A 23,104-nucleotide genomic window follows, 5' to 3' on the forward strand; every position below is an offset into this window, starting at 1 on the left:
GTGCGCATGCGCACTATATGATGTACCTGTGTGGGGTGGAGTACTGATGATGATGATGATGACGACGAGAACAGAGGAAACACAAACCGGCCTCTGAGAGAAACACAACTAAAGGAGTTAAGGAGTCTTGGATAAAAATGCAGCTTTGACTGAGCTGCTTTCATTATATTTACACTCGAGCTGGTTTCGGTTCGCGGTTTTCGGAGTTTATCAGATCAACATGAGGCGTCTGATCGTGTCCGCGCTGCTTCTGAGTCTCCTGACCTCAGGTGAGTCTGATCTTCACACAGAACATCTCTCTCTCACACAGGCACCTGCTCATTTCACTGCGCAAAAGGCCAATAATGCAATGAGATTTTGAAGGTTAATCAATGAAAACAGCTACGAGTATCACCTGTGCGCATCCGTATCGATCACGTGACCAATGATTGTTGACACAAAGAATACAATTCTAAAAATGTACAAACATTGAACGACTGATGGGATATACATGTATAATGTAAATAACACTCCAGAATAAGAAAATGTGGAATTTATAATTATTAAAACAAACAAACAGAATACAAACAGACACATGTAGTGATCATGACTGAAAGTTCAAATGAAAAGCAGGAGATTCAAAGAAATGACGTTTTTACAAATATTTTGCTGAACGTGTCTCTTTATAAACATGTTGGTCACTGATACTGAATTTTTGTGGAACAGTAAAGAATTTCCTGCTCTTTGTCTCATGAACAGTTTTACCGGTTTGGCAGCCTGTGTGTGTTTCTGTGTTAACTCTCTCTGTATCTGTGTCTTACCCAAACGCACACAAACACACTTTCGTTTCCGTTCTTTTAGGGATTCTGTCTATCCAGGTCACCCTCTCTGAGTTGGAGAAGCGCACGACTCTGTTTGCTTCGGTCACCCTGCGCTGCGATTACTCCACTTCAGCTCCGCAGCAGAATGTTGTGGTCACTTGGAGATACAAATCCTTCTGCAAAGACCCTGTTCTGGACTACTACTCCACAGGTAGCGCTTTAACATCACGTCTTCCTCTGTTATGTCTGTGTGAGATGGGGAAGTGTTTCCTGTGTGTTTTCATAGAGGTTGGTGTGTCTGGATGGTGATGCACCAGAGCAACACCTGAAGATGCTTCCTTTGTATTAGATGCATTGCTTTCATAAAGTGGTGTGGACAAAACAGAGATGTATTTGAGGCCAGATCTGCGGCCATAGTGCAATGGGAAAACATGATTGAACTACTACTGCACCACAGCTACATGTTTAACACCAGAACATTAGTTAGCTGTTGTGACATTGCACACCTGTTGTTGTTGTTCTGCAGCGTACCAGTCTGCGCTCCAGTTGGGTCGAGACCCTGCTAATGACTGCGTGGACTCGCAGCGCACCATCCGAACTGTGGCTCAGAAACTGGGATCCAATGAGGCGGTGCTGGGCGTCGAGTACAGAGATCGCAAAATCTACGTTCAGAACAGTGAGTTGATGTTTGACGTGCTACATTTGTGCAGTGAGACTGTCCTTTTGTTTTGCTTTATTGGTTGAAGAATGCTGCTGGACTAAGAGTTGCGTATCTGACCTTCACAGGATCAAACCTTATAGTGAACCAGAATCAAACCTGAGAGATGGTGAAATAGCATCAGCTTAATTCAGTTCAATTCAACTCAAATCAGACTCTATTCAGTTTCATTAAATCACTATGACTAAAAAGTACCTCCTGTAAATTAGAGCTAGATGATATTTAGATTATTAGAGACATTAATGTGATAACTGAGAAATCGATATTAAATTACAGAATATTTGAATATTGAATGCTGCTAAAAGTTAGGATTAATATGCATTAATAGGCAATATCACTCCTCGTGCAAACTAGCCAAGAAGTGCTTATGTGTTCCAGCAACTAGTTCTCCATTTGAAAGCATTTTTAGCACTAATAGGAACATCATATTGTACCAGAGCATCTCTTAAACCAGAAACCGCGGACAAACTTGTGTTCTAAGCTAAAACTTGTGAAATTCTTGCAGAATTTGTGAATCGAGTGTCAAATGTAGTTTGTGACTTTAAAATGTTGAACCTATTTTGCATTTTTTTTCTTCATATCATTACATATGTGTTCATTTACTAAAACAGTAAGTGGTTAGTAGGTCTGCAATTTTTTTTAGAATCAATAGCTGTTATATCCATATCATTTGTTATTAGGGCAAAAGAAAATCACCTTTTTAATTATTCTAGCGCAAATGATTATTTTTATTGATCAGTCATTGCAGTCCTAGTGCAGATGATGTTCTGTGATTCGGCTGACTGTGGGTGTGTTTGTGTGCCGTCAGAGGCTGATCTGGTCATTCAGGAGGTGATGTGGTGGGATAACGGGATGTATTTCTGCTCTGTGGAAGCACCTGGAGACACAGTCGGAGATTCAGACCAAGAGATGAAGCTCATAGTGTACCGTAAGTGAACCACCGATCAGCAACACAAGAGTGTGTCCATTAAACACGGGAGAAGAAAACCCTGTTCAACTCAACAAGACTCTATAGATCACGAATGTACAGTCAAATTACAATTCTTTTGAATATAACAAACATTAAACGTGTCTTTCAAAACAGAATCACACTCGGACTCAGGTGCTGCCTATAGAGATGCTAATAAATCACCACATAATCACAAAACAAAAAGGAAATAAAGCAAACTGTGCAAACCACAGCTTTGTTCTGAATGTCTGTATGAGCACAGGATTAAGACAGAAAAACTAATAATTACATGAGAGAAATGACAAACACTGAGCATATAAAGTAACAGATGAGTTGTGCACGTCTGATTCGTGTTGTGCTTTGTTCTGTTAGATTGGTTGACGGTTCTCCTCATCGTTTTGGGTGTGCTGATGCTGGTCCTCCTCTTCTGTGTGTGCTGCTGTCAGTGCTGTCCGCAGAAGTGCTGCTGTTACGTGCGCTGCCCCTGCTGTCCAGACACCTGCTGCTGCCCCGCCAAATGTTAGAGAGCACACCAACATCAGCTTCTGTCACTGAACACAGACCTGAAGACACTCGCTTTAATGCTCTGTTCTGTGTGTTTAGTGGTGATGCAGCACAGAATGATGAAGGAGGCACAGAAGGCCATGACGCCGTGGATGAACGGACAGCCGATCTACGCGCCGATGAGCAACCACAGCTCCTCTTACCAGATGAACCCCATGCTGTACGCAGGTCAGAATCTCTGAGTTTCACCACAGGAATAAATGAGGAAGTGAATGGAGGGTGTATCAGGACTTCAACTCTGTAAAGCCTGACATAATAGTCTAAAACAGTGGTTCCCAACCTGTCAGGTAGACACCTGCGTGGGATGTATTTTTTCAGTCCCGCTCACGCGAGATTCTGTCACGCGCCCTCATACGGACATATGTATCCGCCCGCAAGATTCACGTTTTGTCCCGCTTTCTCTCGCAAAACCCTGCATAGAAGTAATCTATATAGATATTTTTTTCAGTACATCGATCTTATTATATTGAACAGAAAAGCAATCATCGGCTGTTGCGTGCATGTGTGTCTCAGTTCATCACAGTCTCATAAAGCTCTTATAACACAATGAATATATGAATGAATCTTTCACAATGTCTACACTTCGTGTGTTGTAATGAGAGGATTCGTGAGCACGTAATATTAAGCACAGCGCAAAAGCTTTGGAGCGGTGAGTGGAGTCAGATGTGCAGAAGGGGGCCGGAGGAGGAAACGTTTCAGTCTTTTATGTCTGATATAGTCTCTTATAGTGAGAATATGGAGGGAAATGGCTCTATTATTTTTATTCAGTTTTATTCAGAGACTCAAACTGAGCAAAAATATGCAATTTGCTGCAGATACTGATATTAATATGATGAAATTCTGATGCTTGTAATGTAAATCAATGAGATCTTTAGAACTGTACCATATGGCGCTTTTCCACTACACACTGTACCAGCTCGCCTCGGCTCGGCTCTGTTTGGTTTTCCACTGTGTAAAAGTTGTACCTGTACCGGCTTCCAGGTACTTTTTTTCGTACCACCTCCGGCGAGGTTCCAAGCGAGCTGAGGCGATACTAAAATGTGACGTGAAAACACAGCAGACTGCTGATTGGTCAGAGAGAATCGTCACTATTCACTGCGTCATCATTGCACGCGCCAGCAATAGTATCCAGAATAACCCCGCCATTTTTAAAAAGTTTGGCCAGAGATTGCGTGACATATCCAGTCCATTACATATTATGGCAACTCGGAAGAATACGCCGTGGTCAAACGAGGAGGTGCAGACAGCGGGTGTGTGTCGCGTAGAAGATTACGTCACGGCAGTTTCCTGCAGCGTCGCTATGACAACCAGGTACTATTGTGGAGGTACAGGTACAACTTTTACACAGTGGAAAACCAAACAGAGCCGAGTCGAGCCGAGGCGAGCTGGTACTGTGTAGTGGAAAAGCGCCAATAGATACTATAGAGATACACTCTATATCTCCAATAATATGTCTTAAATGATCCAGACATATAATGCAATGCAATCCTATGATAATTGAGAGATGAACAAATAAATGTTCCTCAAAAGATCCTGATGATCAGATTTGAGACTCAAGCTGTTTGTCTAATACGTGTTCATCAGGAAATATGACTACAGTTATTCTGACTTTTGATAAAAATCAGTAAAGATTTGACAGCAAAAAGACATGTTAAAGCACTAGCTAAAGGTGGACGTTTGTACAATTACACTAAAAGAACTTTTTCTTGGTAAAAAAACAAAACATTAAACTATCAATCAGACGACAGGGAATGGAGTAGATTGAGTGTGACACGGTTTAACAGCAAAGTTTTCTTAGTGTTGATCATTTAGAGGCCTTTGAGGAGAAATTCATGTATTAGATGTTTAATTTCATTTAAACAGACAAAAATTTTAACTGTAAATGTGTGTTTTATAAGTCAATATATAAATTTCAAAGCTCATTTGAGCACAGGTGCCACTTGGTTTGATATTTTGTGATGCAGTGAGATTTCTTTGTTTTGCAGAGTGTGTTGATGTTCTTATACGTCTCTCTGTTTTCTCACGTCAGGCTCAGCGTCAGGGAAAGGTGCGATGACGCCCGTCCCACTGCCGCCGCCACACATGACAGCCATGCCCGTTAACATGCCTCCTCCCAGCTTTCACGGTAACGGCAGCGCTCACGGGACCAACCATGTGCTGGACTATCTGGAGAATCAGGTGCGCGGTATGGACGCCACCAGCCCGCTGTTACAGCCGCAGCCCTCCATCCCTCTGCAGCACATGCCTCCTCCTCCCCAACACATGCCGCAACACGTGCCCTTCTCCGCCGGCCCTCCCAGCATGCTCTCCGGCCTGGACGACGGTCCCGCCTCCCGCAGGGTCCCGCCCGGCTCACGAGGAGGACGCTCCAGCGGCTCGTCCGCTTACGGCGCCCCCCGCCACTATCCTCGTCCGGCCATCCCGCGCAGCTACAGTCAGGAAGACGTCCTGGACGCCCGCGGCCGGTCGGGAGAGTACCGTCCTCGCTCGCGCTCCAGGGACGACCTGCTGGCCTACGACCGCCGAGGCCCGTCCCGACGAGACCAATATTCTCCTTTGCCCCGCCGCGGCTCGTGGAGCTCGACCAATGACGAGGACAGCAGACGCGGAGGCGCTCGAGGAGGACGAGGAGGAGGCTGGTCCGAACATCCGCCCAGCTACAGCGAGTACGAGCCCGGGAAGAAGCCGACGAAGCGGCCTGAACGCTTCTCTGTAAGAGTCTGAGCCACTGGCTGTTTGTTGGTTTGTTTGGCTGAGCTCTGTCTGTATGGGTTAATCCGATCACTAACACTGTTTTGCCTTTTTAATGTTGCTAGTCTCATCTGATCACACGTATTCAACTAACATGTGGGACATTGTGGTGTCATGAGTAGATATAAAGTGGGATCCGAACATCTGAAACCACATTGATAACATAAAAAGGTGGATTCTTTCATGTAAGTCACAGGACGAGGTCAGAGGTGGTTCTTCCAGTGAAGATCTGTGGATCATCTCAGATCCTGCTGGAGAACCTGATCATCAGAGTTAGTTCATGTAGCTCTAGTGCAAACACTAATATTGAGCTCCTTTATCAGTTCAACATTCTGAGTTGAAGGAATGCAAAGAAGTTACATCTCTGTTATGTTTGGACCCCTCTGTATCTACACATCACCTCACTTTCACTGAATGACTGAGATCTTCTGCATCCACACACACACACACACACACACACACACACACACACACACACACACACACACACACACACACTCACTCACTCTCACACACACACACACACTCTCACACACACACACACACACACACACACACACACACATATACATCTGTCTGGAGTTCAGTGTGTGTTGTTGATCTTGTGTTTAACTGCAGTCTTCTGTTCTCCAGGATAAAAGTTCTCGCAGCGGCACCAGTATAGTCATCTGACAACATCTGCGTCTGATCCAGAACTTCATGGAGGCTTCTGTGTTCATGTGCACAGAACAAAGCACATTTGTTTTATTGAACATGTTTGAAGGATGTTACTGATTTGATTCCTCTGTTTTATATTTTTGTGCAGTTTATATTAATGTGAACATCAGTTTCTAGTGATGACGTTAGAGGAAGCTATATTTTAATGACAGATTTTTTTTAGGTTGCTTGGGTTGTAGGATTTATCTGTGTAAATATAACTTGTTTTGTGTCAATATATTTATTAATATATTGGGTTATTTAGTAATGTAGCCACAGCATTACAGCATAGGGATATAATGCAATATAACACAAGAACTGGGTATGAGATTGTTGTTTGCATCGAACGCTATGACCACTGAAATGCTAAATCTCAGATCTGTAATCAGTTATCCATTGTGACTCTTTAGTCTTTAGCTGCATAAACACAAGGAATAACTTACACAGACGTCCAGTGTGAAATGTGTATTTAAAGTTTTATTGATCAAACTCAGGTCAAGATGTTCTTTAGTCTTTCTGTAAATAGTGTCTTTTGTTTGTCTTTTACAGAACTGGTTACTGCATCTAAGTTTAAAACCAATCATTCTTCAGTCTTGCATTTATATAAACTTCAGCTGAATATGTGAATCACTGTGTTCCTGGATGTGAACAGCCTCTGTAATGATGACAGAGTTTTAAACATGTTACTGTTTTGCAAATATGAAGGACCATCTGTTTATTATTAAACGTATGTGCCTTTTGCAGACAGTTTGACACAATTCTTGCTTTTCCATCTGCATGAATAAATCCTGAGGTCTGTAGGACATTTTCATCAGTGCTTCTCCATCTTGTCAGGCCAATATCAGCTCCTCACAACAATCCATTCATGCTTTGAGCAAAGTGAATGATTTCTCTGAGCTCAAGTGAGGGACAAATGCCGTATTTTATTAATGTCAGTGTAGCTGTAGTTCAAATGAATCATCAAAGCTTCTCATTTCATCCAGTGTTTCTGGGTCAGAGACTTTATTGGTGTCTTTCGTGACCGAAATAATAATATTTGCTCTGTTTCACAGCCCCAGGCAGTTTCATACTGGAAGTTAAATATTATGTTGTATATGTGTAGCATTGCAAGTTCCCATATTCCACAACCGCGAACCGCAGATGGAGAGTCGATGGAAGTACCATAGAAATTGTACTCGTAATAAAACGGATTTTTTTTTTACCGGTTTACAAACAGAACGACAGTGTTTATCAGCTAAAAGAAAGACCGTGGTCGACCCTTTGCCAAAACCTTTTCGTTTTGTCTACAGCGCGTGCGCATCACACGCGTCGCGTCGCGTCTCTGATGGCGTCATGTGACGCAGCCGTCGGTTTGCCACGTCGGTCTGTAACTGCAGCGCGAGGAACTTCAGCAACTTTGTGTTTTGCATGTTAGGGCCGTTAATAACGAGCAGCGCGCGAAACCACATCTCCCCGCGGTCTCTTCACAAACTCCACACGGTCTGATTATTACAGAGACACAGAGAAACAAATGAGGTTGTTACAGAGTTTCGGTGACTGATGTCTGCGCTCATGATTGATGTGCGGTAAGTGTTCCTTTAATAATTCACTCAAGTGTTAATCATGCCTTCAGTCGCTGTTTACACGAACAAACATCAGATCATTAATATTCATATCGCTGAGTTGGGTTAGTTAGTTAAGTTACCAGCGACAAACCAGTTAGTCTGTTTATTTCCTGTTTGTGTTGGTTAGTTGATGCGTTAGTTTGGGGTTCAGGCGATAGTTGGTGCTAGTCGTTAGTCTGGTTATGGGTGTAGTTAATGTGTTAGTCTAGTTGTAGTGGTAGGTTAGCTGTTAGTCTGGTCTGATCTTGCAGCATTTATGAGCATCATCAGATGATTCCCATCATCATCAACAGCAGTGTGTGTTTGTGGATGAGTTTGTTCTTGGTCTACAGTGCAGTGAAGCTGTTTTCTTCTCGTAGTTCGGCTTCATTACTCTTTAAGTTCCTCTTTTAGTGCAACAGTTTCAACTGATGCTTTCTGTCAGATGATGAAACACTCGTTTATCACAGCAGTACCACCACTGACCTCTGACCTCCGACCTGACTGTGTTAGGATGAGAGTTGATTGAATTGATTCTCTATACAGCAGTTTAGTGATTTCACATCATGTTTTTCTTCTTTCAGTGTGTGCTGCATTTATTAGCAGGTTAGTAACGCTGTAAGTTAGCGGTCGTGTGCTGACGGATTGTGTGTGGTGTTTCTCCCGCAGTGTCCGGGCTGCATTGGGCCGAGACGTGAGGACGTGGTCGCAGGGAGCCGCAGACGGAGATGCCCGGGGGCCGCAGGGGTCCGAGTAGACAGCAGCTGAGCCGCTCCGCACTGCCGTCGCTGCAGACGCTGGTGGGCGGCGGCCTCAGTAATGGGGCGGGGCTCCGGTGCAGGTGAGTTTACCTGAGCAATGTTTACTCGCCGTCACCTTCTTCAACTCTGTGCGTTATGTCAATTATAAAACAACTATCCCTACACTTCACGGGCTTAAACACATCAGGCTGATGTTTGGCTGTTCTCCACTGGTCTTCATGAGCATCCTCTTCATGGTGAATTGATTCAATGAAGCCTGCGCTAGTGGAGCAGATTCAGGTTATTGTTTATCTGTTTGCTCTGCTGTCACTCATTTGTTATAAACACAGGCCATTTTTTTACTGTGTGTTCTCTCTCCTCACATCTGCCTCAAACTTAATGCTGCTGGAAATGTTTTGGTGTGTGTTTTATTGTGAACTGCCATTGTTTTATATCTTCTTCGGATAATGTAGTTTCTTTTTCCTCATGGTCTGTGGAAGAGTTGACAAGAGCAGGTGTGATCACTGTTTTGACTATCAGGCTGAAATCTGCTTCCTGATGACGTGGCTTTAGTGAAGAGACTTTAGTTTTCCCTGACGTGTCTAAATCCTCGACTGGTGGCCGTTAGTTGGCTGTAGTTTGTAAAGTGTTCTTCCGTGTGTCCGACAGGAACAGCGGGGTCGTGGGTCTGTCTGCTCCGCCCCTCACGGCCCTCATCACTCCCGAACCCGTCCGTCATTCCCGCATTCCCGATCTTCCTCTGGACAGTAACCTGCTGTTCGAGACGCTGCTCTTCCTCTACCTGCTGGTGGCGCTCTTCGTTCAGTACATCAACATTTACAGGACGGTGTGGTGGTCTTCATACAGTCACCCCACCGCCTCCACGTCACTGGTACGATCAAGTCACACAATACATCATATTACTATTAAAATATTAGCACTCATATTAGTCTTTTCTCTGCTTTATGTTGGTTTAAACCCGTCTGTTCAGTGGAACACAAAAGGAGACGTTTGTCAGGATGTTCATGCTGCTCTTTATTGTAAAGTAGCGATCAGGGCCGCTTGGCTCCGTCAAGTGTCATAGAAGCATTGTAAAAGTATCGTAATGCTCATAAATATGTTTTCTGATGTCTTATGATGCTTTTTGTGAGGCACAGGGTGAAATGAAGCCTGTATTTCATTCGTGCTTCGGTTTGGTGGAATTTGGTGCACCACGGTTGGTCACGTGACGGATGAGTTTCAGTGGCGTTTGCCATCGTTTTAGTGTTACTCTGAAGTGATTCTCAGTGAAAATCAACTGAACAGACACACATTAATAAACCTCTCTCTTCACTGGATCTTGACGGGCTGATCGCTGCTTTCACTGTTTGGTTCAGAGCAATGCGAACATCCCGCTGAACGTCTCCTTTAGTGTTCCACTGAAGAATATCATACGGGTTTAAACAATATGAGCGCATGAGTAAATGAAGAGAGAATTAGAAGACGTGTTGTCATTTCACACGTATGAATCATTGAACGTGACAAGAACAAAACTGTTTTCTACATGAAGCAGAATGTAACAATAATGTGAAATGTTGTTTTTCTGTGTAAAGAACTTCCATCTGATGGACTATCACCTGGCCGTCTTCATCACCGTGATGTTGGCCAGGAGACTGGTGTGGACCATCATCTCAGAGGTGCTTCTGATTCTGTTCTTAATGATCAAGTAAAGCTTACATTGTCTAACAGCTTTTACACAGTTTGTAGCTCTGAGCGTTGGTTGTAACGTGTTTGCATGTGGCTTTCGCACTGTGTGTGTCTGTCTGTGTCTGTGTGTGTGTGTGTGTGTGTGTGTGTGTGTGTGTGTGTCTGTGTAGGAGGAAGTTTGAATGAGGGTTTCTGTGGTCTGTTTGTCACGTCATGCCAGTGACATTTACATGATGATCCTCACTCACTGGGAGCTGAAAGTACCTGAGGACGAGCGTTTCTGTTTCCTCTTAATAAAGCTCCTGTTTGTGTCGTTTCAGGCCTCTCTGGCGAGTCAGTCGTCTCTGGTGCGGTACGTGGCTCTGATCGCGGCGCGCTTGATCCTGTTGACGCTGTGCGGATGGGTTCTGTGCTGGACCCTCGTCAACCTCTTCAAGAATAACTCCGTACTCAACCTGCTCTTCCTGGGATATCCGTGAGTCTCCAGACAGTCGTTCAGGGGAATTCCAGTCAATGAAAGTCCCGGTTATTATCGTGCTCTGGATGCCACAGACGGATCAGGCTGAAGGCACCTCTTTGTTTTTGGCTGACTGCTGAGTTTCCTTTGTGTAAAGTGACAAATGTCTTTGGCGCTCTGTATTTTCTCTGTGGTTCTGCAGGTCCGTTTCTGCCACATGAATGGATTTGCTCAGTTATTTTCACTACAGGTTTGACTCCAATCACCTGTAGTCTAGTCTTCACAGCATTATTTAGAGTTTTGGTATGAAGTAGCTGGCTAAGCTGTCAGTCAGAGAGTGTTTTCTCTTTATGACACTTTACATGGTTGTATCAATGCCCTCATATGTTTGGTGAGGGTGCTGCTTTCTGGTCAGACGTTCTAAACTAGAGATGTCCCAATCAGGGTTTTTGTGCCCCTGATCCAATCCTCATATATTCCCATAGGACATAGTACATTAAAGTTAAAATAATTAATTAAAATAATTCCAAAGTATACAGAGTTGGGATAAGAGTAAAAGTAATGTGTAATGAATATGGAACTACTGATATAAACAAAAATATATATATATTGTATTTTATATGCACAATAAGCAGAATAAAGAAAAAGTGAATATATGTTTAAAAAGCATGAAGCTTGCAGCGTCTAAACTCCAGGCTGTCAGTTAAATCCGAAGACGCAACCGCATAGACTGACGGTAAATGAAAGTAAATGAATGAGAGATTGTAAGCGCGCATCAAATACACTAAACACTAGATCAGACCTCACTGGTTCACGCATTTACATTTGATCAACTTCTTTTTCTTTTAATAATGGCTGGTTGAAATCTGGCTTAAGAGAGGCGATACCGATCAGTTTAAAAAAATGCTTGATTGGCATTTCTTGAGATTGGCTCAGGACATCCCTAATATAAACCGATCCACTCATCCTGTCAGTCAGTGGAGAACCAATTCAGTGGCATGTAAATAATCTGAACTATGACTCGCTCTGGAAGATTTTGTCTCTGGCATACAGATCTTTGTGAGTGCAACCACTATCATGTAATGTGTTACAGTTATTCTCCTCTAGTCACAAACAGCTGGGATCATCATCGTAAGATGGTTCCGTCGCCGGCGCTCTCGTCTGTTGCTGCTGTATTTCTGTGATGTCTGGTGTTTAATCTTCAGTTTCTGTGTCTCTGATTCAGGTTCGGTGTTTATGTGCCGCTCTGCTGCTTCCATCAGGAGGGTCGAGCTCAGTCCGCTCCGTCCGACTGCGGTTTCTCAGAGCAGGACGGGTCCGACGGTCCTATGCTGCGTCCCAAAGACTTCCTGACGCTGCTGCGTGAAAACCTGCGCGAGCAGTTCTCCAGCCCCGCGCACATCCCCACGCACACCTGCCCGCCGTCGCCGGAGCTCATCCGCAGCGAGGTCGAGGAGCTCAAGACCGACTTCAATCGCCGCATCAAGGAAGTGCTCTTCAACTCGCTCTTCAGTGCTTATTACGTAGCCTTCCTGCCGCTGTGCTTCGTCAAGGTGAGATGTCCTCAAGACGATTCGTGAGTTCGAACGGACTGTTGTCCAGAGCGCAGCCCGTGCAGCTTGATCAAGGACAGAACTATTGTTAAAGGATTGTTAAAGCCTACATGCATGTAGTTCCCAGATCTTCAGAGGCATATATCACTGTTGGAACGGCATGGGTGATGTCACTTCAATAGTTCAAAAGTCCTTCATGTTTATGTGTTATTTGTAGCCGTGTTCATCTGAGAGCAGTCATGTATAATGGTGCAGCATCCTATCTCTGCTCGTCCAGCTGCTCCGTTATTGAGGCAGACTAGTGAGACGTTAATGCGCTGAACGCTCAGAGATAGTGACACAAACCTGTGCAGCGGAGGAGCGTAACAGCCAGTCAGATTGAAGCTTGTGTTTTCACGCTCTTCATGTTATTCTGTTTTCCAGAGTACTCAGTACTACGACATGCGCTGGTCGTGCGAGCATCTGATCATGGTGTGGATCAACGCGTTCGTGATGTTGATGAGTCAGCTGCTGCCGCCCAGTTACTGCGATCTTCTGCATCGCTCCGCCGCGCATTTGGGCCGCTGGCAGCGACTGGAACACGGATCCTACAGCAACACGCCGCAGCACATGTGAGTGTTCCTCCGTCACGCCTGATTCTGATCCATTCATTAGAGATCAGCTCTCAACTATGTCGGCCTTTAGACGCGGTTTCAGGTTCTTAAGTGTTTAACTAATTGTGTTTAACTAATTGTTGTTCTCTTTGGTTTGTGTTCAGCTGGTCTGACAGCACCATCTGGCCGCAGGGAGTCCTGGTGCGTCACAGCCGCTGTCTTTATAAGGCCGTCGGCCCGTATAATGTGGCCTTGCCCTCCGACGTCTCACATGCCAGGTTTTATGTGAGTATCTGTCCTTTCTTTAACTTACTATGACGACCTGAATGCAATAGTAAACAATAATTCACTCCAGAATTACAATTCTGCCGTCATTTACCAGGGTATCCGCAGGTCATTTGAAAACCCTGCAGCTGATGAGCTGCTAGACGCCGTGTGTTCAGCCTCAGTGTTCAGTTAGTGTTTCTTTCTGTGGAGAAATCTCATTTTAAGTCATTAATTATGGTGGGAGCTATTGCTTTAAAGAGATGTCCTCTACACTATCAGTGAGCTAGCAGTAAATTACTGTGAGTCTGAAGCTTTCACAGATAAAAATGGTTTGCATGATTTTCCCCTCTCAACCAGTGAAGCACAAACCCTGCTCTGAAGCCGATCCTAACAAACACCATCCATGCTGGTTCTGAACTCCTAACCCTAAGTACAGATCAACCTCTCAGATGAATATATGAGTCCCAGATATTTAGAGACATGCTCTTTTTTTTTTCTTATTAAAGCAACTCTTTTCCAAATCCATAGCCCTCATATCAAAAGTTGGCACTGCCTCAGAACTGCAGTGTTGTTAACCCTAAGCTTGTGCTTCACATTTTGCTCTGGCGTCTCCACACCAATGGCACAATGATCAGATCAGTCTGTTCTAACTGTTATATGCCTGGAAAGATAATAAATTCCTGCAGGTGACTTGAGGAACTGATGACTGAGGGACGCTGCAGATCGACAGTTTTACATAAAGGTGATTTATCTTAGGAACAACGTTAAATTGTATCAGGCCCAATCAAGCATTTGCCAAACTATTATCAATAATTAGATGATTCCCATATCTCCTCTGATATATCTGTGTCCAGTTCCTCTTCACAAGACAGCCGTGTTCTGCTCAAAATAAAAATTATGGTTTGAAGTTGCATGAAAGATGTCGGTCCATCATGAGTATGTAAGTATTTCACACTGACTATATACCAATGTGTGTGTCCAATTTGAGAAAACTGAATCCGCTAATACTAGTTGGAAAGCACTGGTTTGGGGGGAGAAATCATACAAATGGTTTAACAGACAATGCATTATGGGGTAAATCGTTTGTCAAGTTGAGTTGTTTTGCATTGATAAAGGGTTTGTCATTAGATCAGGGTTCCTCAGATCCAGTATTCAGACCGTGTTCAGCTCAAATCCTCATCAAACTCGCGTACCTGTCGTTGTCTAGTAACTCTGAAGAGCTCAATCGGCTTATTCTGCAGCGCTTGATGAGGGTTGAATCTAAACTCTGCAGATCTGGATTTGAGGAAGCCTGGTTTAGTTCACTGGTTTGCAACCCTGTTCCTGGAGTCTTTTTTGTGTGACACCCATTTCAGGTCTTGATTCAGGTGTGCTTGAAGGAGACGTGTGTGATGTGCAGCAGGGAAGCGCAGGTTTAGATGATGAACTGCTATCAGTGGAGCGATCGTCTCTAATGGCTGATCTTCTTCACGTCACACTGATGCTGGTGTTGTTTTCTTTCCTCCGCGTAGTTCCTGTTCCATAAGCCGCTGCGGATCCTGAACCTTCTCATCGGGATCGAGTCGAGCGTGGTGCTGTATCAGCTTTACTCTCTGCTGCGCTCGGAGCGCTGGAACCACACGCTGTCGCTGGGCCTCATCCTCTTCTGCAACTATTACGTGCTGTTCAAGCTGCTGCGGGACCGAATCGTGCTGGGAAAGGCGTACTCGTACCCGCTCGCCGGCGCCGGCCTGGGCATTAAGTCTCAGTGAAAGCCGGCGAGGAGTTAAAGCCGGTCCCTGAGACCGCGACGCGCCGGGGAGAGACTGGGGACTTCTGTTGCTTTTGATACGGTCTATTTTCATGCAACGTTTGTATCTATTTAATAAAATATTTTATTTTGTATACTGTTACACGACGAGAAGACGGGCGTTACGTTTACCACGCGCCGTCGTATCCTTTTGTAGCCCGCGTCTCACGTGACGTCCAAATTCAGCCAAAGATTGGAAAGAAATAGAACTGGAAGAGCTAACGCCGACCGATCGCGGCCAAGGAGCGGACGGTCCGGTTCATCGAGTGCTGTTTGATCATTTCCACTGTGTTTTACGAGTATTATCTGTTCATAGTATCTTACGTGTCCACTTTGTTTCAATCAAACTTTGTATAAAACCAGCACCGACGGGATCTATTTTAAAGCTTGAGCCGTCAGCATCCTCCTTTTCTTTTCGTGTTAACCCTGTGTGTGCCAAATCCCAGGGGGCGTTGGAGTGGGCGGGGCTAGTGCGCTCTGGGCGGAGCCTGTGGACTGTCAGGCTTGCAGTATTTTACTAAACCGCTTGTTTGGACGTACCGATGACATCCAGAATAAAAGACAAAAACAGCTCAAGTGCCTGTTTGTCTCAGATCTGTTAGTGGATCGTCGTGGTCACGAAAACTGCCAGGAAATGTCTGGGTCGTGTTTCACCCCAAGATGAAAATAAAAACAATAAAATGAAAGCATTTATATTTTCTTAATATTATGATGTTATGTTTGTTTTTCATTTTATAGTCTTGAGAATTTTAGGGGTGCTGCATTTCAAAGTGCAAAAAGCCTCAACAGGGACATTATATCAAATTTCTACTTTTTTTTTTTTTCCGTTAGGTTTATGAGTCTGAAACACTCTCATCCAGCGAGCTGATTCAGTCTGCATCTGGTTTCTGTGTACAGTAGTAGGAGTAGCTATCTGAATAAGACCACCTCCGAGCCACATACGGATATATTCACATATTGGGTTCACATCCCACAAAAGTGAGTTGCTGTGAACAGAGCTGTTTTTGAGGAGCTAAAAAGGGTGTTGTTTGCACGACCACTGAGGAATTTTAACTGAAGTAAAACCTTTAAAATGAAGTTCCATTTTCTTTTGATGTTCGGGTGAAATATGAGCTGGCCGTATTCTTGACAAACATCACGCCCTAAAAAAAAAAATTGTGTATCTCGCACACATTAACATGTTTAATCTGAGCTGTTCTTGCAGCTATTTCTCATTCATGACTGGTGCTTTTATTTTTTGCAAAAGCTTTTATTGTGTATTTTATTGTGCATAACAGAGGGCATTAAAATTCTCTAAATGATTAGTGCCATTGAATGAATAAACTCAGATGGGGAGCTGATATCCACTCAAGTCTGATTTACAGTGTGTTTGTGTGTCTGTGGACAGCTGTAGAACCGTCTCTGACCACCAGAGGGAAACAAACGCCTGTAAAAGCAGTATCTCATACAGTAGTTCCCACAAAAGCAAGCACCTTTCACTTCAGTACATTAGAGAAAACAGAAACCGCATCAGTGCAACGGACAGAAACTGTTGCCGTGAAATGGATGGAAAAATAAAAACCAGGTATTCCTAAAACATCTACATTATAACACTATGTTGGAATGGCTGTCAGTGGAGAAAGATTCTTTGACCCTGATCTTAAGACAATTTAGCAAAACACTTGTTCTCTTGCACAAGATGTATTGTGTGGCTAAACAAGTGTTAAAAATAACAAAGAGTTTCTAAGGAGTTCATTAGTTATGGATGCTTCAACATGTTCTTGCATATTTCTGGACTGTGCAACTTTCCTGCATGAAGTAATAGAGAGTATCTTATGTGCTAACGAAGAGAAAGCAAAGCGGTCCGCTGCTACTCAGCCTTCTCTACAGTCCACGTAGTTGCCCTTGATCCAGTAGCAGATCTGAGCGAATTTAAGCGGAGTGATGCGCACGGCCACGTTGAACTCTTGAGGCGTCCCGCTGAGGTCCACCCACTGGTGTCCGGAGAAGACGCCGATGACTTTGCGCTCCCAGCGCCGGTGTCTGCGGTTCCACATGCGGGCGTAGACCCCGGAGCCGCTGGCCCCCGGTTGAGCGTCGCAGCGCTGGTACAGGAGGTCGTAGGTTTCGTCTCCGGCCTCGCAGAAGCGGTACACCAGCTGACCCGGACGGTCGTTGTCGAAGCCGGAGAACTGCACCCTCTTCCCGGGGAGCTGCTTGGCCGCGGGGCTGATGCCCAGTTTCATGTGCCTCCGTTTGTGGGCCTTCTTGAGCTCCAGCAGGGCGTAGTCGTAATCCATGCCGATGTCGTTGGTGGTGCCCTTGATCCAGCCCTTGGGTACGTGCGTGCGCTTCGCTCGGATCCACTGGAACTTCATCTTGTCGGGTCTGCCTCTGGTGGCGTTTCTGCTCGCCGTGTCCTTCTGCTGCGGTTTCAGGAAACCCACTCTCAGCCTCTGGGCTCCTTTGACGTAGTTCTTGCCGTCGTGGACGCAGTGCGCCGCCGTGAGGACGTGCCGATCGCCCACCAGCGTCCCCGAGCAGCCGGTGGACAGCTTGACGGCCGCGGAGAAGGGGTAGCTGAGCAGATGGTCCTGGCCGACGATACTGAAGCGACTGTCGTGGCCGAAGATCTGACGTTTGCTCCTGGAGCGGCCGCCGTGCGTCTCGTAGAAGGCGTTGGCGTCGAATCCGTAAATGCCCACCGCCGTCTCGGTCACCTGGCCGCCGGAGTTCAACGTTTCGTAGGACAGGAACTGCCGCAGGTCCCAGTAGTTGGGCGGAGGGGCTCGCTTGTGGCACTCCGGACCGCAGGAAGAGGTGACCTGGAGCTGAGCGGGCTGCAGGAAGTGAGGCGGCGGCCGTTCCTCGGTCTGCTGGGGCCAAACCACAGGCACGCGCCGAACGGGCCACTGGGGCCACTGGGACGCCGCCGAGCGCAGCAGCATCAGGGTGAGCAGAGCGGGGAGCAGCGTGGACGCCATGAGGGCCGATAACCTGAGACACAAGCAGAAACCTCTTAACGTTTAGCAGACTGCTTTAAAACCAGATCAATCACAGCAGATATTACTCTCGGTTCCTTCGGTGTTCAGCTGTAAACATTTCCACCATGTATTCTATGCGAAATTCTGCCTAATTAATCAGTTTGAGATCTGTGCTGCAGAGGTCAACCACACCAGCTGCAAAATAAATATTCTGTGCCAGAGGTCAGAGTCCAAAACACATAATTATGTTGTCTATCGTGTAAAGGCTTTTTTAAACACGATGAATCTGCTTTCGCTGCCAGTGAGTTACAGCGGTCAGGGTTCGGGATTTTTCTTTATTCACCAGGGACAGAATGCATGGAAATATTTCTGAAGGATGACTGTGAGAAAATACCCGCTTCCATGACAGCAATAAAAACAGAGTTTACTTGGACTTGACGAACAGCTCAGCTGCAGTTACAGAAGTGAAACTGCCATGGTTACAAAACAGATATTTTCGGATTCCTGTAATTCAGAGCCATAACTCTCTCTCACAGCTCTTTCACGTGGACTTCAGACGTGATTTAGACTCGAGCAGAAGCTCAGATTAAGATTTTAGATCATATCAATCACTCAAAGTGTATTATTAGTTTCGCGCGCTTCTTTCTGCAGATGTTTAGCTCTAGAGCAGCTCAAAAGCAAATCATCACGCACAACTTTGTGTTCAGCGCTCCTCGAGCAAATGTTGATGTACAGAGAGACAGAAGTGATTCTCACCTGTAGACGCGCGCAGGGGTGTAGATATTAAACTCCAATAAAGCAGGCGCTCAGAGCAGATCAGTGTTTCAGGACATGGATGAGATTCCCGCTCAGTGGCTCCAGACGAACAGAGCTTTCTCTTCTCCTCTGCTGAGTGCGCTTCATCTCATCTCCCGTGTTCTTCTGATCGTTCTCTCGTGTTGTGATCTGTTCGGTTCTCCGCTCCGCTACAAGCGACTGTTCGTGGGCGCGTCGCGCCGCGATTCATCTGATCACGTGACTTTAGATAAACGCGTTCTCAGATCCGATCGGAGATTCTGATTCATTGTTGTTCCCCGTGTTTGTGTTCAGGGCTATTGAAATAATGCTCTTATAAATAATTTGCAGTAATATTAAAGTTTTTCATATCTTCAGTCAGTCAGTCTTTTTGACGATGCCTATCTTAATAAGCAAATGACATGCGTTAAATGTAAATCCACATAAACCTTTGAAAAACTTTTTTTATATTTACATAAAAATATATACATTTAGATTTGTGTAAAACTCTCTCCAGACCGCGTGAGAAGCTTCTATCTAGTAGTTCAGTGTTTTACTCCTGAAATAAGAATAGCCCTCTCTGTGGCTGTTGATGTGCAAGTGTTCAATAAATCTGTGCTTCATCTCCGCTGGATATTAGGAATTAATGGAGCACATTTATTTATATGGGTTTTAATGTTTATATTCACACACTGTTTATTACAACAAAGTCACAAGTAAAAGGTGCTGATATGGGATGGACAGAGTGGTTTACTCTTTATTCGAGAAGCCCCTGTCTGCAGCCTGCAGATCGAGGCGGGGCTGAATCTGGGGCGGGGCTTCACGTGTCACCCCGCCCACATGCCTTCTCATTGGTTGTAGGTAAATTAATAATGTCGAGATAACGTAACTCCCACAACTCATCAAGTAATGACGTTGAAAACATTATGGAGTTAAGGGAAATGAAATAGCAGATAAAATAGCAAAGGAAGTTACTAAAAATAATCAAATTGATTTTACAGTTAGTATTAGTAGAACAGAAATTAAGAGTGTTATTAAAAATAAATTAAAGAAACAATGGCAACAACAATGGGAAGAAAATAGGAAAGGACGATGGTTTCATAAGATTCAAAGGAGAGTGGGAGAAATAAGGTGTACAGGGAGGAATAGGCGAGAAGAGACAATAATATCAAGGCTTCGGTTTGGACACACGGGATTAAATGGAACATTACTGAAAATAGGTAAACATGGCACAGGGAAATGTGAATATTGCGGGCATGAAGAAACAGTGGAACACGTCATATTGGAGTGCAGGAAATATGAAACTGAAAGAAGACAATTGACCTTGGAGCGTAATATGGAATTACCCATATAACCAAAAGATGGAAGCAGAGGATTATTTATTATGCAGCTGCCTTTTAAACTCCCTATATTTTTCAAGACGTCTAGCTTTTCGATTTATTATAAAATTACTAGTATAATAAATTGTAGTACTTTTACCGTCCTTAAGTATATAGTATAGGAAGTGCAGAAAATCATTCAGCTCACACACAAACAGCCTATAAGGGTGAATTATTTAAATACTAATATATAGTTCACTACAAATGCATTAAATAATTGTGGTATAATAATTAAATAATGCACTTCGCAAGGAATATGAAATATATATATATATAACCATACTTGTTTCACAGATCAGGCAGGAACACACGAACAACGACGTAATAAAAAGACGTACATTTAATAAATCCAACGGGAGACAGGCAGACACAGGAACACAGAGTGGTAACATTAAAGACCGACAAGAATACAGGGGAAAACACACACCTTAAATAGACAGACTGATTACAAACATCCAGGTGACAACAATGAGGGAGAAACCAAAACACTCAGAACTGCAGGGGAAAATGGAAGAAACCAACATGAAAGTCCGGGGGTGTGACATTACCTCCCCCTCCCGGAAGGCGTGTCCTCGCGCCGACAAACGGGAAACAGCAAACAGTCTCAGGAGGGGGGTTTCGGCGGAGGACGGACTCCCGGGAGGAGGGCAAAAGATGGAGTCCAGGGTGGTGACTGAATAGTCCATGGAGGTGATGACGGAGGGAGGAGCCAAGGAGGTGACAGGAAGGGGCTGGAGCAGGAGGTGACAGGTGGGACCCAGAACACAGCCATGTAATCCCACGGTGGAGCCGATGAAGGGAGGAGCCATGGTGGAGGAGAGGCTGACGACTCCATGGGTCCGACCGACGGAGGCGGAGTAGGTGGTGGGAGAGCCCGATGCGGAGACGGAAAGCCGAAGATCTTGGGTGACACCGCGGATCCAGAGGGCCAAGGCGGAACCCAAGGCTCTGGCGACCAAGGCGGAGATGGAGATCCGGAGGTCCGCGGCGGAGCCGGAGCGACAGAGGGCCGAGGCTGTGCCCGCGGGAGGGAGGAGGTCCAACGAGCCGGTGGGAGGGAGCGACAAGGCACAGCCGGAGGAGTATAGTCCAGAGGCGAAGGTGGGGCGACGACTGACCAGGGCGGAGCCGGAGGGACGATGGAGCCCGGTGGAGCTGGTGGACCGACGGGCGACAGCGGAGACGAGGGAGCAGAGAGCCGGGGTGGAGTCCAGGACTCTGAGGCTGGAGGCGATGGTGAGGGATCCTCCAGCCATGACACCGATGGAGACTGGCAGACCCGCGGCGAACCCACCGCACAGATGATGGGCTGAGGGTGAGCAAGGGGACAGACAGCAGACAACGGGGATTCATGAAGGCTGGGCGGAACCAGCGGAGATTCAGGCTTAGGCAGAAGAGGGAGGGTGGGAGGGCCATCCTCGGACGACGGCGCTCGTCCGGGTAGCTGGTGGTGTTTGCTACAAGCTGGAACATGAGAGTGTAACCCTCGAGTGGTAAATCCCCCTGCTTCAGCCGGAGGAGGATGAATTCTGGACGGAGGAAGGAATCCATGGGGGAAACACAACAGAAACAAAAAGACTGGGAAAAACGAACGGGAAACAAAACGGAGGAGAACACGCCAAAAAAATAAACTGTATCGGTCGGTCTTTCTGTCACAGATCAGGCAGGAACACACGAACAACGACGTAATAAAAAGACGTACATTTAATAAATCCAATGGGAAACAGGCAGACACAGGAACACGGAGTGGTAACATTAAAGACCGACAAGAATACAGGGAAAAACACACACCTTAAATAGACAGACTGATTACAAACATCCAGGTGACAACAATGAGGGAGAAACCAAAACTCTCAGAACTGCGGGGGAAAATGGGAGAAACCAACATGAAAGTCCGGGGGTGTGACAACTTGTTACCGCTGTAGTTTTGTTACTCTAAATTTAGTCTGAATCATTTAAGCTCTTTTTTTGACATCAGCTTGTCAGATGTTTGTCCGGAATAGCGAAATCAGAAGAAATTAAAATATGTTTAAATTTAGTAGATATACTTCGGGAAGGGTCAACAGATTGTAATAGGGTGTTGTTTCAGTTTCTTAGAGAAATTAATGTATTTGAGCACAGAGGACCCAGACTGCTGTTTCGCGTGTCACTGTTAGATCGGGAGGGAGAATCAGAAATAACTGTGAACATTATTATCTTAAATAAATAACAGTGAAATTCATTCATGTGTCATAAATGTTTGTATTTATAAACAACTCTGATGTTTAACAACCCTTTTCTATTTATTAATTTAATAACATAAGGATAGTGGATACTCTTGCTGAGAATTTTCCACATTTATGTATCTTATTAACAATTAAGACAATAATAAAAAAAACTGTAAATAAACACCACTGGTTAACATTTTGATTTATGGTCACGGATTGCCAGAAATGGGATAACTAAACAGCGGAAAGATGTCTTGCTTGTAAATGTATGTAACCTTGGACCACAATCTTAAATCTGAATAAATAAGCAAAGGATTCAGCGTTTATATAAAAAGTATAATTCATAATTATAGTTTCCAACTGCATTTCCTGTTTATCGTGGCAGCGACGTCAATCCATTTCACCAACCAATGAGATGAGTTGTGGGAGGGATGTTGCGCCGACGTCATTAATTTACCTACAACCAATAAGAAGGCATGTGGGCGGGGCGACACGTGCAGCCCCGCCCCAGATTCAGCCCCGCCTCGATCTGCAGGCTGCAGACAGGTGCACTTGCTTTATTCAGGCGTCCATGTTCTCCAGGTAGATCTGCAGACAGAAGCATGAGAGCCAATCACCGCCTCACCCCTCATTAA

General features: G+C 45.0%; 3 protein-coding genes across 3 annotated transcripts; 2 read left to right on the forward strand and 1 right to left on the reverse strand.

The window, feature by feature from the left end:
* The first annotated feature begins 50 nt into the window (after window positions 1-50).
* ildr1a (immunoglobulin-like domain containing receptor 1a) lies at window positions 51-7,235 on the forward strand. The gene is made up of 8 exons (XM_073843059.1): window positions 51-269; window positions 841-1,011; window positions 1,327-1,476; window positions 2,327-2,446; window positions 2,840-2,986; window positions 3,071-3,199; window positions 5,061-5,743; window positions 6,416-7,235. Exons 1-8 carry the CDS (start codon window positions 221-223, stop codon window positions 6,452-6,454), a joined length of 1,488 nt encoding a protein of 495 aa, XP_073699160.1. The 5' UTR covers window positions 51-220; the 3' UTR covers window positions 6,455-7,235.
* Window positions 7,236-7,837: 602 nt separating this feature from the next.
* tmem39a (transmembrane protein 39A) lies at window positions 7,838-15,855 on the forward strand. Its single transcript, XM_073842383.1, has 9 exons — window positions 7,838-8,043; window positions 8,731-8,902; window positions 9,471-9,693; window positions 10,394-10,477; window positions 10,808-10,962; window positions 12,170-12,497; window positions 12,921-13,108; window positions 13,255-13,375; window positions 14,869-15,855. Exons 2-9 carry the CDS (start codon window positions 8,790-8,792, stop codon window positions 15,106-15,108), a joined length of 1,452 nt encoding a protein of 483 aa, XP_073698484.1. The 5' UTR covers window positions 7,838-8,043; window positions 8,731-8,789; the 3' UTR covers window positions 15,109-15,855.
* A 519-nt stretch (window positions 15,856-16,374) lies between these two features.
* LOC141336670 (serine protease 23-like) lies at window positions 16,375-19,095 on the reverse strand. Its single transcript, XM_073842384.1, has 2 exons — window positions 18,866-19,095; window positions 16,375-18,122 (listed from the first exon to the last, which is right to left on the reverse strand). The coding sequence occupies exon 2, from the start codon at window positions 18,107-18,109 to the stop codon at window positions 17,000-17,002; it is 1,110 nt and encodes a 369-aa protein (XP_073698485.1). The 5' UTR covers window positions 18,110-18,122; window positions 18,866-19,095; the 3' UTR covers window positions 16,375-16,999.
* Between the last annotated feature and the right edge of the window lie 4,009 nt (window positions 19,096-23,104).

Source organism: Garra rufa, chromosome 6 (genome assembly GCF_049309525.1).
Source record: "Garra rufa chromosome 6, GarRuf1.0, whole genome shotgun sequence".
NCBI classification, from domain to species: Eukaryota; Metazoa; Chordata; class Actinopteri; order Cypriniformes; family Cyprinidae; genus Garra; species Garra rufa.

What these genes read in the sequence shown, in the direction of transcription:
- LOC141336670 (XM_073842384.1), bottom strand. Translation starts at nt 18,109, where the DNA reads ATGGCGTCCACGCTGCTCCCCGCTCTGCTCACCCTGATGCTGCTGCGC.
- ildr1a (XM_073843059.1), top strand. Translation starts at nt 221, where the DNA reads ATGAGGCGTCTGATCGTGTCCGCGCTGCTTCTGAGTCTCCTGACCTCA. An exon ending in TCTGAGTCTCCTGACCTCAG is followed by an intron (nt 270 to 840) that starts GTGAGTCTGATC and finishes CCGTTCTTTTAG; the next exon opens with GGATTCTGTCTATCCAGGTC. An exon ending in AGCGGCCTGAACGCTTCTCT is followed by an intron (nt 5,744 to 6,415) that starts GTAAGAGTCTGA and finishes TCTGTTCTCCAG; the next exon opens with GATAAAAGTTCTCGCAGCGG.
- tmem39a (XM_073842383.1), top strand. Translation starts at nt 8,790, where the DNA reads ATGCCCGGGGGCCGCAGGGGTCCGAGTAGACAGCAGCTGAGCCGCTCC. An exon ending in GGGGCGGGGCTCCGGTGCAG is followed by an intron (nt 8,903 to 9,470) that starts GTGAGTTTACCT and finishes TGTGTCCGACAG; the next exon opens with GAACAGCGGGGTCGTGGGTC. An exon ending in AGCAACACGCCGCAGCACAT is followed by an intron (nt 13,109 to 13,254) that starts GTGAGTGTTCCT and finishes GTTTGTGTTCAG; the next exon opens with CTGGTCTGACAGCACCATCT.